The sequence below is a fragment of the Lynx canadensis genome, chromosome B2 (assembly GCF_007474595.2).
Source record: "Lynx canadensis isolate LIC74 chromosome B2, mLynCan4.pri.v2, whole genome shotgun sequence".
Lineage (NCBI taxonomy): Eukaryota > Metazoa > Chordata > Mammalia > Carnivora > Felidae > Lynx > Lynx canadensis.
In genome coordinates this window covers 136,936,956-136,952,541 of record NC_044307.1, presented here as the reverse complement: position 1 = coordinate 136,952,541, position 15,586 = coordinate 136,936,956, and the positions used below count along the sequence as shown (strand labels likewise).

Here is a 15,586-nt window from a genome sequence, read left to right as displayed (position 1 = left end):
GAGGTCGCTTCCAGTGGTCAGGGCACGAGGCCCACCCTAAACTATGTTGCTTTTAGCTACCGCGAAAAGATTGATCAGTGATACCATAAGATTCGAATTTCAGTGGCCTCCGATACGGTTTTAGGTACTAAGTCTACCTAGACAGGATCTGGCAATCCAGATGTCTGGTCAGACATGAAAAACATTGGGCTTGCATAGCTGTGGACTGTGCCTACAGGGTCCAGGGGCTGAAGGTCCAGGGGCTATAAAAGGGATGCCAAAAGCTTTACGGAGTTGGGGGCTCTCCTGTGGTTACACTCGTTGGCTATCACTGCGAAAAAACTTGTTGCAAACCTGAGTGGCTTCAAACAGCACTTACTGTCCCAGAGTTTGAGGAGTCCGGAATCCGGGTCCGGCTCAGCCCGGGCCTCCGGCTCTCACGAGGCTACAGTAATCTCCGGGACCAGCGGGGAAGGCGAACTTCCTAGTTCACCCCTGTGTTGTCGACAAGATTCAGTTCCTCCCAGGCCGTTGGGCTGAAGCCTCAGCTCCTCCTGAGCTCGTGGCCAGAGGCCTCCCTCCGTTCCCGGCCCCATTGTCTTCTCCGTAGAGCAGGCAGCCCGTTTTGTCTGGGCGAGCGGGTGAGAGGAAGGGGGCAGAGCACCGCCAAGACAGACTCAGTCTCTCGTAGCCTCGTCCGCGATTACAGCCTGCTTGCTTTTGCGGTATTTTTGTCAGACACAAGTCACAAGGGGAGCCCACGGTCCAGGGGAGGGGACTGCACAGGGGTGTGAATTCCAGGTGACAAGGATCTTTGGGTGATGTCTTAGAAGTCTGCCTAACATAGACTTCAGGTTTTGAAAGAGGTGGAGAACATTTTAGAAGCCTACTTGGTAAGCGCTGTGACCCACGTCATCCTCTCGCTGCTGCGACTTCAGTGATCCCCTGCTTCAGGCCACCAAAGGCACTGCCAGCAAGCACCTACTGCTCCCACGTGCAGGATCCTCAGTAAGCCAGCTGCCACTGCCACTTGGCTTGGGCAAGAAGGATGATAACAGACTAACAATCTGATCTCTAACCTGGAACGTGGCCATTTTTCTGTGTCTCTTCTCACTATCCAAGATGGAATTCTTGGCATCGGGTCTGCAACCGAGGACACCTTGAACGAAGAATACCTTGACAACCAAGTGGACAACCAAATGGTCAAGTGCAAGCATAAAACTCTCAGAACAGAAGGGCTGTGTAGGCTCATCCCCCTCTACTCGGAGGATGCTGAGAGTACTCTTTCTTCCAGTAGTGAGGCCGGTTTGAGATGGAGTCTCTCCATGAAAGGATTGACACGTAACCACTGTTACACAGCGGCAGTTGGGAGGATCCGCTGCTAACCCAGTCTCTAGAACCCTAGATACGTGGAGAAAGCCCTGTGCCGTGCCAGCTAGACAAGGCACCAATCCCTGCGGGTGGCTGTATTTATAGCTCCAAGATTTAAAATCTCTTGAGAAGAAGTAAAACAATTCAATCACAGACAACAGGATCTTGTATGTAGAATGTCCTAAAGAATCTACAAAAAAGCTACAAGAACTAATTAGCGAATTTCTCAAGGTTAAAAAACCCAGGGTCACTATATAAAAAAATAACTATACTGCAAATGAACAATTGGAAAATGAAATATTTGAAATACCATTTACAATATGGTCAAGACCTCAGATTATATAGGAATAAATTTTTTAAAAAAAGATCTGTACCCTGAAAACTACAAATGTTGGCTGAGAAATTAAATGAAGACATATCCCGTGTACGTACAACAGAAGATTCAGTATTATGAAGAAGTTACTTCTGGAAGTTACCCTGTAGATTCCAACTCAGTCCCAAGCAAAACGCCAGCAGGCTTTTAAAAAATGTATTTTAGAAGTAAGCTGATTATAAAATGTAAATGGAAGGGGCCTAGACTAGCCAAACCAACTCTGAAGAAAGGACAAAGTTGTAGGACTTTTATCATCTGATTTTAAGGCTTGCTTAAATTAAGCTACCGTAATCAAGACATTTGACTCTTGGCATAAGAATAGACATATAGATTAATGGAACAGAGTAGATTTCAGAAACAGACCTGTACACATATAGGCAATTGATGTTTTTTCTTAGGTGATTGATTTTTGACAAATCAGCTCAACAAATGGCTGGAATAATTGGATAGCCATAAGTTAAAAAAAAAAACAAAAAAACTCTAGGGGTACCTGGGTGGCTCAGTTGTTTAAGCATTCAACTCTGGATTTCAGCTCAGGTCATGATCTCACTGTTTGTGCGATGGAGCCCCGCCTCGAGTCCCGAGCCAGGCTCTGTGCTGTCAGCACAGAATCTGTGCTTGGGATTCTCCCTCTCTCTGCCTCTCCCCTGCTTGCACTTGCATGATCTTGCTCTCTCTCTCTCTCAAAGAAAAGAAAAAAAAAAGAACTCTATTCTTTACTTCACACACATGGTTCAGAGACTTATAAAAACTAAAATTATAAAACTTTAGGAATAAAAAATAGGAGAAAGCCTCCTGACCTTCAGGCAGGCAAAGGTTTCTTAGGGGAAAAAAAAATGAACCTTGGGGGGAAAGCTTGGTAAGTTCAACTTTGTCAAAACTAAAAACTACTGCTCCTCGAAAGACATTGCTAAGTATATGAAAGACAAGTCACAGGCTGGGAGGAAATGTTCTCAGTATGTATTCCTGACAGAGGACTTATCCAGAAAATATAAAGAACTCTTTCTACTCCGTAATTAAAGGGCAGCCCGATTTTTGAAATGGGGGAGAGATTTGGACACCTCACAAAAGAAAATAATGCAAGTGGCTGTATGAACATGAATAAGATGTTCAGTGTCCTTGTTCACCAAGAAAGTGCAAATTAAAACTACAATGTGAGGGGTGCTCAGTCGGTTAAACGTCCCACTCTTGACTTCAGCTCAGGTCATGATCTCATGGTTTGTGAGTTCGAGCCCCTCATCGGGCTCTGCGTTGTCAGGGTGGAGCCTGCCTGGGATTCTGTCTCCCTCTCTCTCTGCCCCTCCCCGCTTGCTCACTATCTCTATTTCTTTCTCAAAAACAAAAACAAAAAAACTTTAAAAACTACAATGTGATATCACTACACACCCATTAGAATGGCTAAAATTTAAAAGACTGATACCAGGTATTAGTAAGGATGGGGGGCAATTGGAATTTTCATTACTCGTGGAAATATAAATTGGTACAATGGCTTGGCAGTTTCTCATAAAACCAATCATTGTCTTACGAGAAGACTCAACAATTCCACTCCTAAGTATTTTACCCAGGAGAAACGAAAACGTGTCCTCTCGCGTTTTATATACAAATGTTCGTAGCAGCTTTATTCATAATAGCCCCAAACTAGAAGAAGTCCGGTGGTGCCCATCAGTAAGTGAATGGATAAACAAATTGTGGTATATCCATACAGTGGAATACCACTCAGCAATAAGTTAATTACTAATACATGCCACAACATGGATAAATACCAGAATCATTATGCCGAATGGAAAAATCTAGATACAAAAACAGATGTGCTGTATTTATGGGATTTAGAAAGGCAAATCGAATCTGTAGTTACAGAAAGTGGATCATTGATTCCCTGGAGCTCAGGATGGGTGGGTGGATGGGACCTTAGTTTTCATAGCACAAAGGAACTTTTTGGGATGATGGAAACATTGCAGGGACAGTTGCAAGGATATCCGTTTGTCAAAAGTCTTCCAATTGTATAGTTAGAAAGGCTGCATTTTATTGTATGCAAATTATGCCTCAGTAAAGTTAACTTGAAAATAAAGTCTCTTATGAGAATTCTTTAATGACACACTAACGGAAAACATCAGTGTTGATGAGACAAATTTCACTGGGGGCAAATCGGAGAGCACTCAAAGTTACTGCTCTTGGGTGTCTCTTTTTGTCTTGGAATGGAGACTTCTGGTGGAATCATGATCATTGTGATGGGGTCCAAAGCCATTGCCACCAAGCAGATGCAGAGACCTTCTCTGCCTCTTCTGATAACCAGCCTGCTGTGCTTAATTGAGTCAGTAAAGTGAGCAGTAACCAAGATAACCAGCTGCTTGGAAGCTTGGGCTCAGGCACACTCCCCCCACCCCATCCTGTCTTCCCTCAAACCACAGTTCTGTGATATTGATGCCAAAGGTGTCTTTCACGTGTCCTTCGTGGACAGGAGTACCGGAAAGGAGAAACAATATCATGGTCACCAATTAGGAACGTGGTTTGAGCATATGGCTCACCGAAGTATCAAGATAAGGGTGTCTTTCAAGAACTGAATATGAACACGGCATTCAACAGGAAAGCCAGAGTTGAAGATGAGAAATGTCAAAGGAGGGTCAATAATGAAGACAGAAGTGCAATGAAATAATCAACTAGCTGGACAAGAATCAAAATGCTGAGAAGGAAGGGAAAACCTGGAGAAAGTGCCAGTGCATCATACTCTGTTAAACCAGGAGGGGTATCTCGGGGCTTCCCTGGGCACAGAGCTCCTCCAGTGGAGACACCATGGGAAGGTTGACTGTGCAGCCCAGAGGGCAGGTGGGGTAGGGTCCAGTCAGTCCCCAAATTGGAAAAGTCCCGGAACAGGTCCGTTCTGTGGCAGTTTTGTTTATTTTTTTTTTTAATCTTGTACGAACTATATTTAACTACAGTACTACTGGCTTCTCAGTCGTTAACTGAGTACACAGGGAGGATGCATACATTGCAGTTCATCAGAATAAGGGTCTGTTTAAATGTGGCACCATCATCTATCTCTAGCTTAAGTTCTTTCAAGTTGATGTGATTTGATTCATTTGATGCTTTTGGGCCAGGACCATCTCTGGTTGCATTTTGCCTGATGAGCCCAAAGGTCACCTCCTAGGAAAGGTTTTCCATCGGGTCTGTGCCTCTGTGCTTCTGGAGTTCTTTGTATGTATGTCCCAGGGGCAGCACTTCACACGCTGCATCTGAGTGTTCTGGTCACGTGCACGGACTGGGTTCCTGCTGAGGTCCCTCTTCCTGGTTTGTGGCCACCTTCTCAGTGTGGCCTCACATGGCAGAAGGAGAAAGTGCTGTCCAGGGACTCTTCCTCTTCCCGTAAGGACACTAATTCCATCATAGGGGCCCCACCCTCATGACCTCATCTCCACCTGATCACCTCCCAAAGGCCCCATCTCCAAATACCACCACCTTAGGAGTTAGGGCTTCACCATAAGAATTTAAGGTGGATACAAACATTCTGTAATACCAACAGTCCCTGAAAATTCACTTTAATTTTTCTTTAGGAGCTAAAATTCAAGATTGATTTTAATTATCTTGATAAATTACATATTTCTACCACATCTCTATTGGATTCTATGTTAGGAACTGGGGCAAGATAGCTAAAAGTAGAAGTAGCAATGTATTAGGGGGAAAGGGACTTCTATGAAATTGGAGCTATACCCGTGGGATTCCCCCTCCTTCCTTACAACACAGCAGCAAAGGGGATAGAAGCTACTTTCCCCAAATATCTGAATATATGGTAGGCACACCGGAGACAGAGGGATGATTTGGCTCATGGGCCCAGAGGGCAAGCAAGGTAGGTGGATTGGGACCTCTAGTAGGTAAATGCCTGCTAAGCATGGTGGTCACGTGGGTTTGAACTACATTCCATTGTATATAATGGATGTTCTGTTTCTGAAAACTCCTTACATAGCAACTAAAACGCTCATCAGAATTCCTTTGGTAACTGACGGTTTTTATGGAACTCTCCTCTCATTCCATTAAATTAGTCTCCCCAATAGCATAGGTGCCCTGTTACTACCATTGTCATCTACGTGGCTTGATTGGGTCATTACAGCTAATTGTTCATCATCTCCCAGCCCCACTCTGAGCCATCTCTTTGGTGTCAAACCTTCCACATGAGTTAGCAAGCATTCCTGAAAGTTCCCAAACTACATTTCTCAGGGTACTTTCTTAGCATGCCAAAGGCAGTTAAGACTAGTTATGTGAAGATTATTTAGAAGGAGATAAAAGAATTTAACGTTCCTTAGCGTGCTCAACACAATGCTGGCACCGTGTGTGATACAAAAAAAAAAAAAATTAAGAACCGGTGCTGCCCTTGAACAAGGTTTACAGTGTTCCAAGAAGACGTACAGGACAAAGAGAGTTAGTGGTGGTGTCACGAAAAAGCTGTTCCTTCTTCCAGTTTGTTGTTGGTTTTTTTTCCCAGGGGAAAGAATCTTGAGAAAAAGAAGAGTAATAGGCACGAGATGTGCGGAAAGCCATCCAAAAAGTTGAGGGTGGAGGCGAAGTCCTTTCAGCCGGTATTAGGGGTTCAGTGGGAAAGTCGGAGACGGGTTGCACAAGTGCAGTCGCGCCAGGAAAGCCAGGTTGCGGTGGGCCCCTCACCACACCGGTCCGTCGGCGTCCCCGAGTCCTGTCGTGGGTTCCTTCCGTGACTTCCGCGCCCATTTCTTCCTGACGATTTCCAATAAGTGTATCTGACCTCAGTTTCCTGTTTGCCTTCCCGCCGTTACCACTGCTGCTTCATCGCCTGCTAAATCCCACACTCACGGATCTCCTAGCATCCCTCCGAGAGTGACTTCTGTGTGTCGCTGCACGCCAGGTGTAGGCTCCCTGGGGTCAGAGACCAGGATGATCCTCTTACCCGTTACAGTCCCAGTTCTCGGCAAGGCCTCACCCAGAGCACATGCGCAGTAAATGTCTGTAGAACTACTCAGTGGTTAAGATCGCAGAATGCAACCCGTGGCATTCTCCCAGAACACACTGAACCCTCCCTGTTCTCCGTTTCAGCTCGTGGCGGGACCACCAGCCTCATCTCTCTGTCAGTCAAGCAGAAAATTGAAATGCATGGTGGTTTCCTCTTTCTACTTCATTCACCCTCCACGTCCAGGCACACCGTCCTTTCGTTTTCTCCTACGAATCCATTCATTGACCGATACTTCTTGAGAGTCCAGATGACAGGCCCTGGGCTGGTGACCACACGGGGGACGGGGGGGGGGGGGGGCGGGTTACAGTGCTGACGCCTCCCTTCTAGGCCCCACCTGTAACACTCCCTAGACTGTTCCCATACCTTCTTCGCTGGACCCTTTAGCTGGAAGGCAGAGATGTCTCCTCTGCCCGGCACAGTATAGTAAATACGACATTTGAAGACGGAACAAAGGACCCGCAGCGCCTACAGAATAAAATCCCAAGGTTACCTCGAGGTGGAGGTTTCTCTTGTGCTGTAACGAGTTGCCGCAAACTGGCTTACCGCAAACACATCAGATTACAGCGCTGTGGGTCAGAAGTCTGACGGGAGAGTCATTGAGGCAAAATCAAGGTGTGGCAGGACTGCGTTCCTTTCAGGAGGCGCTGGGCAGGAAAAGGCTTTCCTTGCCTTCTCCGGGTCCTACAGGCTGCCCACGTCCCTTGGCCTGCAGCCCCTGCCACACAGCAGAGGCGAGTTGGGGCCTCATGTGGCATCACTTGAAGCTCTTCTTGCCGTTTCCACCGTGACTACGCTGAACCCCACCTCCCCCAATAATCTAGGTTTATCTCCCTGTCTTAAGGTCAGCTGATCAGCAGCGTGGATTCTATATGCAATCGTAACTCTCCTTCTCCAGGCCGTGTGCATAAGTCCCAGGGATCAGGGTGTGAATGCCCTTGGGGGATCGTTATTGTGCCTACGACATACGGTCTACAGTATCCCTCACAGTTGGGCACTAACTTACCTTTTTAACCTCACTTCCAAGTATTTCCAAGTATCCAGCGTGCTGTGCGTCCATGCGGTTTCCTGTGTGAGATGCTTTCCCCAGGTCCCCTTCCTGTAGCTCCCCGCCCTCTCCTCCCAGCACCTACCTGTTTAGAGCCCACTTCGCATTTACCGCCTCTGTATACCATCCCTGTGTTCTCCCTCGTGTGTGCATGTAACGTGAATGACGCTGTAGCGAAATGAAGTGGGAAGCGTGCGCTAGTGGGGACTCCCTTGCACAAACCACGGGAAAAGTTTCAGCGCTGCTTTTATCACCGTGTACTGCCGAGAAAAACCAGGCTGGAGTGTGGGAGCAAGGCATGTCTCGCACAGACCCAAACGGGTCACTCGGGACTCTCTCTCCTGAGCACCTTCTGTGCCAGGTTGGCCTCCTTCTTGCCTCTCCGTGGCCTTCTCTGGGGAATGGGGGGAAACAGGTGTGGGGAGAGGGAACGTCCAAGTTGACATTTCGGTCTGCCTGGCAACGTCAAGGGATTGGGACAGGTGTCCAAGCTTTGACCAGCCGTGCGGTGAGAGAACTGGGCGTTATGATTGGCTAAGCCCGGGTCTTCTCCCCAGCTCTTCCACCCTGGGGCCTTGGGGAGGAGGCCTGGGGAAGGTGCCAGGTGGGTGCTGACATCATGATGGGCAGTATCGGACGGTTGAAACTCGTGCAAGAGGAACCCCCCAAGGTGGGGGGCAGGAGGGGAGGGTGCCGCGTGGACAGCAGAGGATCGTGAGGCAGAACAAAGTGCCCGACACCAGGGGACAGGGCACTGAGGAAAGAGCGGGCTGGAAGGCTTTCTGAAGATTGCTCAGGACCCCACCATCTAAAATGCGATTGGACCACATGATCTGGGATAATGTTATCAAGGAGGCAATGAACGGTAAAATGCTTACAAAGCTGTTGAACAGCCATTTAGAATGAAAACTGATGCTGCGGGGGGGGGGGGGGGGGCGACGGTGATGGATCCCTTGAATAATGAATAGTTGACGAAGACCTACCTCTGTAGTACTAAGGAATGCTAAGTAGCGAGTAGATTCAAGACTGTCCACAGAGGGGTAACCGTAGGGAGTGGGGATTAGAGATCAAACATCTCCACCCCAGGTGACTGGGAAGATAAGGACCTGATTGCAAAAAGGAAACCCAAGGCAAGGGATAGACTTGAACAGGATGTCAGTTTTTGTTTTTAGAAACATTAAATTTGAGGTGTGGGCAGGAGACCCAGAAGATGTTTTATAGAAAGAAATTCAGTCAGAGAAGGGTGCCTGGGCGGCTCAGTCAGTTAAGTGTCCGACTCTTGATCTCCGCTCAGGTCTTGATCTCAGGATCACGCGTTCAAGCCCTGAGTTGGGCTCCTCATTGGGCATGAAGCCTACTTAAAAAGGAAATTCAGTCGAAGAGACGAGCATTAAACATTTATATTTGGGAGTAGAAAATAGTTAAGTCTTTCCCAAAATGTGGGATACATAACACTTGTTCAAGAGATGAATTTAGGTGATACAAGGACCCTGAATTAACATCGAAGCAAGTCAGATTTCTCTCGGGAGAAGCACTTAGTTTGGCTGTCGCGGTTCTTGATAGGCCGTCTAATGGATGCGACTCTCCCACTTCCCCAGGTGTCAGGCTCAGCCTCCTGTTGGCAGCATAGTTTCACGTCCAACTGTTGTCCACTTATGGCAGTGACCCTTTACTTTTAAAATAGACATATTAAGCAGAGCCTTTGGAAATCATGTAATAGTGCAGCTGGAACACACACATCACATATAGTGATTGGGGACGCAGGGGCGGCGGGGGGGTGGTGATGGTGGGATGCAAGTGACCAAAGTTTAGGGAGCATCTACACAAACCAAAATGGGTGAGATCGTGCAAGCAGAGTGCAGAGCTAGAAGACAAGGAGGACAAGATCAGGACTTAGGGAAATGCTATCTAAAAACAAGAGGAGGTAGAGAAACCCCAGAAAAAAATGGTCAGAGGTAGAAAACTTAGTTCTTAGGGGAGAAAAAGTCGAAGTGTGTATTTCAAGGTGTTGTCAAATGTTTAACAGGTTTATAACCAAGAAAAGTTGCCATTTACCAATTAGGACATTTGGAGGTTTCATGGGGGGTTGTAATACGCAGCTTCTAAGGGCTGAAGAATAAACTGAGTGATGAGGAGGTGGAGGAAGGAAATGCCAGTTTAGTCAAAGGTGAAAGAAAACGGAAGAGGGTGGGGCCAGTGTCTTGAAGAGAGAAGCAAGCCTGGGGATGAGCAAGTTTACAGACCAAGACTGAACAGCCAGTAGGAACAGGGGGCAAAGAAAGTAGGAAAGAAAGGAGAGGAAAGGAGGCACTGTCCTAAACATTTATACAGATGAGAAACTACATAATGTCCAGCCTGGAAACATGGTAAATGTATGCTTGAGTGTGGTCCCCCATGTGCTCTCATGATTAAGGCGACGTAATGCTCTGTGCAGAATCCTTATACATATGGCACACTGACACATTTCCATTAATCCCCAAACATGCACCTGTGGGGATGGCCTCAAATTTCCAGACCAGATCCACACCACCCCGTAAGTTATCAAAGGGAAACTATTTTTTAAAGGTTTCCAGATTTTCCAGTTTCCAAAAGAAGGTGAAATACAGAGATTAAGGAGGTATAACTACCAGGAGTCACATCCAAGTCTCAAATTCAAAGACTCTGAACCCATCCCAACCAGCCTGTGGCGAGGCATCGGAAACCAGAACCTCTGCGGTTGAGCACTGAAAGCAGTGCCATCTAGTGACAAGTATGCAGCAGGTCAAGTAAAGTTTGGGGGTATGGGCAGCTTTAGTAGAAGGTAATCATTGTTTGTCATCTTCAGGCCATGTTTTGGCCACAAAGCATGTTCTGACCACAGAGCATGTTTCGGGTTTGCCTTTCTTAACTGCTAAAAACCCAAGGGCAGCTACCAAAAGCTAGGACTCCACAACTTTATTTTTACGTCTTCCACCAAAATCTTGGGCTTTAAGAGCTTCAGTATGCAGAGTACTTCTGCAGTCAAATCTGTGCTTTACAAAATGTCTCTAGAGTCACAAGAGGCAGAGAGGGGAGAGGCCTAAGGAACAAGAGTATACCTATTTCAAGCCTTTAGAATTTTGAGATGTGACACTCTTCTTAGGCTTGTTGAAATATAAATACAGGACACTTCCTAAGATTTTTCTGATGCAGGTCATGAATGAAAAACTTCAACACTGCATGGAGCTGACAGATCTAATGAGGAATCACCTGACTGAGAAGAGGGCACTCCGCCTGGAGTGGATGATCGTCATTCTGATCACCATCGAGGTAAGGATCTTTTTAAAATGAAAATAAGGGTGCCTGGCTGACTCTTGCTGGAGCGTTCAACTCAATCTCAGGGTCGCGGGTCTGGGCCTAATTTTGGGTGTAGAGATTACTTAAAAAAATAAAAATTAAAAATCTAAAAAAGTAATAATGTGACATAGAAAATGATAGTGCAGAAGAACATGGCTTTGTCCTACTTACTGAGTTTATTTGGAAGTGAGGCAAGTTTCAAGTGGCTATGGCAATATTGCAAATGCACCAAGTGTGATTTTTGGAGAAGTTCCATTTTTAAAGACAGCATTTAGAGAATGTTCTAGCTGCAAATTTATAGGCCCTTTGCCTCAGATCTGCAGCTTGCCACATGGGAAAGACTACAGGAGCATTTTTCATTAATCACAATCTTGGAAAGTCATTTAGTTTGTACAAATGATTTGCTATGAAATTAATAAATCTCATTTTATCACCCTAAGGTAATGTTTGAATTGGGACGAGTATTTTTCCTGATCAAGTGATGGCCAAAGAAAAGCATCAGTGCAAGGGATATTAAAGTTCTGCAATCAAAAATAAATGCTCACTGTTGGGGGAATCTCTTATTTAGTAGGTATTTAATTTTAATCAAAAAGTTGCAGTGATCTTTTTTAGCTCCTAAATGTATTGCTGCTTGAATAAAAATTAATGACAAATCTGGCGTTGGGGTCTTTAACTGAGAAGCTGAAAGGAAGGTATTTTTAAAGAACTGTGGAAAGCTTAGTACCTAAGAAATCTTAGTACCTAAGAATTATTAAAGCCAAAAGGCTTAGATTTTGGACACTGCCCATCATCTTTCTCCAGGAAATGCCAATCCTAGCCCTAAGTTCCCATACAGGAACTCTGGAGTGTTGGGAGTAAATACATAAAACACAGGTTTGTGATGACATAAGTGGAATTTTCTTTACCTACTTTGGATGACATAATTTCAGGACAACTGCTCATTGACATTTCTTTTTATTAATCAGTACTGTCCATCCTTTCACTACCTACCTAGTCAGAATATTCTTCCCACAGACACTTTTCATTTCACACATACTTTGGGGAAATGAAAAAATGCCACAAAGAACTTGACATTTATGTGCTTAGCATCTTGAACTGGTAAACATTTTTTTTTATGTTTATTTTTGAGAGAGTGCAAGCAGGGTAGGGGCAGGAGAAGAGGGACAGAGCGTCTGAAGTGGGCTCTGTGCTGACAGCAGAGAACCCGACGTGGGGCTTGAACTCACAAACTGAACCATGAGGTCATGACCTGAGCCAAAGTCGGACCCTTAACCGACTGAGCCACCCAAGAGCCCTGATACACAACTTTTTAAATAAGCCCTTTTTATCTTCATTTTTATGCATAACCCCCACTTGCCCCACTATGCTTCCCACCACAATGAATTTAAATGTTCTGGGTTTTCTTCATACATTATACAGTTGACCCTTGAAAAAATGGGGGGGTTAGGGGCACCAGTCCCCCACATAGCTGAAAATCCGTGTATAACTTTTGACTCCCCAAAAACTATTTTTGGCCTGTTGACCAAAAGCCTTACCGGTAAGTCAGTTAACACATTTTTTCTTACATGTATTATGTACTGTAATCTTACAATAAAGCAACCTAGAGGAAAGGCTGAAAAAATGCATTTACATACTATACCGTATTTATGGAAAAAATCCACCTGCACAGGAGTGGAACTGCACAGTTCTTACCTGCTGTTCAGTTTGTATCTCTGAACAGTGTTACTGTTCTAAATCGAGACACTTATTTTGCAACTTAACTGCTACAGTGTTTCACCAAGAGAATACATATTTATACCCTTACTGCTGGTTTTTATGTACTTCTTTTCTCTAACAGTGCAAAGGTAAACATCCTGGCTTATTTTCAGTTCACTGCAAGAGTTCTTGAGCAGCAATCTGGTAGGTACGTTTCCCAAGGCTTCCCAAGGAACACATGGACATCAATAGTTCAAGAACAGCTTTCTAGACCTAAGTTCCAGGTCAGCACTCACAGAAAACGGCCGTGCCTGTGTGTACGCCTGCAGTCAATGTACCAAGCCTATTCTTTTCCCAGCTTCCCTTCTCACACTATACAGAAGACATTTCTCACCCATCTTGAATCTCAGTTCCATCTACTGTATTTAAAAACCTATAAATACATTTTAAAACCCTCCGGGAAAGCAACAAGAAGACAATTTGAAATATTGGCCAACAAAGCTTCCTAGTTTAATAGGGATCATATAATCCCCCACCTATTAATTAAGAAGGGCATTTCCAATGAAGTTTTACTTCAATTATCAGTATGTACTCTACTGTTTGGGTCACCTTTGTGTTAACTGTAACAATTTTAACAACAAAAACAAACATCTGGTGTCTCGTGGTCCAGACAAATTCTAACATTTCAGCTTATATACAAGTATGCTGCAAAGATCAAAAGGATAATCAATAAGACCTTCAAGCGTAAAAATTTATTAGGTAAACATTTTGTGGGAAAAATATAACATTTTCCATAAGAAAAAGGAACAGTGTTAAGTCTGAATCGCTTACTTATGTTTAAAGGTATCATGGTAGCCACCAACTCATTATGGTAGTACATTCCACTAGATACATTAAAGGCAGATATAACAGATTTTTAAACATCAACATTTGATTCATCAGAAACTACATTTTTCAAATACTTAAATTCATGCTAAAAGCTTCAACTTTTAAAAGTTATAGAGAAGTTTTTAAAATTATCTTAGGTGTAACAGAAGCAAGGAAGTGTTTCACGATCACAATTTCTGTAAAAACAAAATGACCAAGAAATCCTACCAGAAGACTAAAGAGAGCCTCAAGTTAACTACATTTCACCAGTAGTCCTGGAAGCACTCTTCAAAATGGGATCAAATTTCTATCACTCATGAGAGGACAGTGGTTAAGACCAACCTGCATTCGAAGTCTTCACCGCCACCTGCTAGCTGGATCACCCTGGGCCAATCACTGAGTCTCTCTGGGTCTTTTTCCATCTGTAAAATGGGTTTAATAGTACCACTACCTCATAGAGTTGCTAGGAGTATTAATGGAATTAACGTATGTGAAGCCTAGAGTTTACTGTTCCTACAATCCATCTGAGCAAAAATCCCAGTATGATTCTGAGATTAAATGGAGGTTGAAACAAATCACGAGGACTCCCTCTGAGTCCAGTTAACAGCATGAGAGACTTAAAGACAGAGGTTAGTAAACCCTGCACCTAAATGGATGAAGTGGTTCAAGTTCAATAAATACAAAGCAGTATTTCCACCGTTCGAATGAGTCGGCTGTTCAGCGCGAGCCCCAAAAGGCTTGGAAACTCTACACAATTCCCACGCACCAGGCAGCTGCCCATAAGCATTCTGGGTGCCTCCTCAGACAACCACAGCAGTCAGAAGTAGAGATGTTCTTACATGTCAAATCAATATATTGTTGCTTGCAGAGGAGAGATTTTTTTGAGAAAACTTAACCACACTCCCCTAATGTAAGTATTCCCTGGTCTTTCTACCACTTACAGCAGTTTTTTCCAAAGCGGGATGCTCAGACCAACTGCATCAGCGAACACCTGGGTGTCCATGATTTAGATTCCTGTGTTTTGCAGTCAGAATTTCTGAGGCTGCAACTAACATGTTTTTCACAACTCTCCAAGAGGTTCCCATGCTCACTAAACTCGGAGAACCGCTAACTTAAGAGACTTTTTATCGGCTCGTCCTCAGTTTACAGATACAGATGGTCAGTAATTCACTAGCACCTCTTGCTCCGTTTAATGTACTAATGTGTCTCTTCGGGTGATTCAGTTCTCACCTTCCCCAGCCCCATCCCCTCCCCTCGCGCTCCTCTGAGCCCCGCTTTACAAACCGCGTGTGGCCCCTGCTGTGAGACGGTGGAAGATGAGCAGAGGAAGGTTTGCCAAGTGCTTCCGATGCTATTCTATTAACTTTCAATTCTGGCCATTGGTTCTGAATTGCCATTTCTGTAAGGAGGATTTAAGGTCACTAGTCCAAATTCCCTTTCCTCAGACGTTTAACAAAGCAGGATTTTGTTAAAATCTTTAAAGGCCACATTTTTTCACTCATTCTGCACAACATGAAACAGAGAAGCTAAAATGTATGTGAGATTTACACATCACTATTTGAACTGAAAAACCCAAAACAAGAGATTATGTTAAGCACAAACTTGACTTTAACTTGGCTTCCACACGAGTCTTGGAAACCTGCTTACCACAACTGAATATTGCTAACATAAAAATACGGACTCTGCTTCCTGAACTCATCACTTGAAGACTTACAGAGGGCAACAAACTACCAAAAAATGATGTAATTCCAGTCAAATCTAAGCCACCAGGGTGCTAATCTTTAAATTCAGAATACTGATCTTAATCTTAAAAGCCTCCTGTGGTCTGGGTTCTGGTTACCTTAGAGATTTTGACTCTAAGCGCTCTGATGGCAGGGAAGATTAGTTTGAATACTTGTCCTGTGGTTCACGAACTGGAATCCCCAAATTTTATGGGGCCCTTTCAGATCCTGGACTTCCCGGCACT

General features: G+C 44.6%; 1 protein-coding gene across 2 annotated transcripts in view; it reads left to right on the top strand.

Annotated features, from left to right (window-relative positions):
* RMND1 (required for meiotic nuclear division 1 homolog) overlaps nt 1-11,716 on the top strand; it is a 43,607-nt gene extending 31,891 nt beyond the window's left edge. Inside the window, exons 11-12 of one of the 2 annotated variants that reach the window (XM_030316596.1) lie at nt 10,915-11,031; nt 11,499-11,716. In XM_030316596.1, coding sequence (XP_030172456.1) covers nt 10,915-11,031; nt 11,499-11,540 — 159 coding nt within the window. In that variant the 3' untranslated portion in view covers nt 11,541-11,716. Of the gene's footprint in view, nt 1-6,781; nt 9,057-10,914; nt 11,032-11,498 lie in introns of those variants that run through there. The other variant, XM_030316597.1, reaches the window with a different exon arrangement.
* Nucleotides 11,717-15,586: the final 3,870 nt, after the last annotated feature.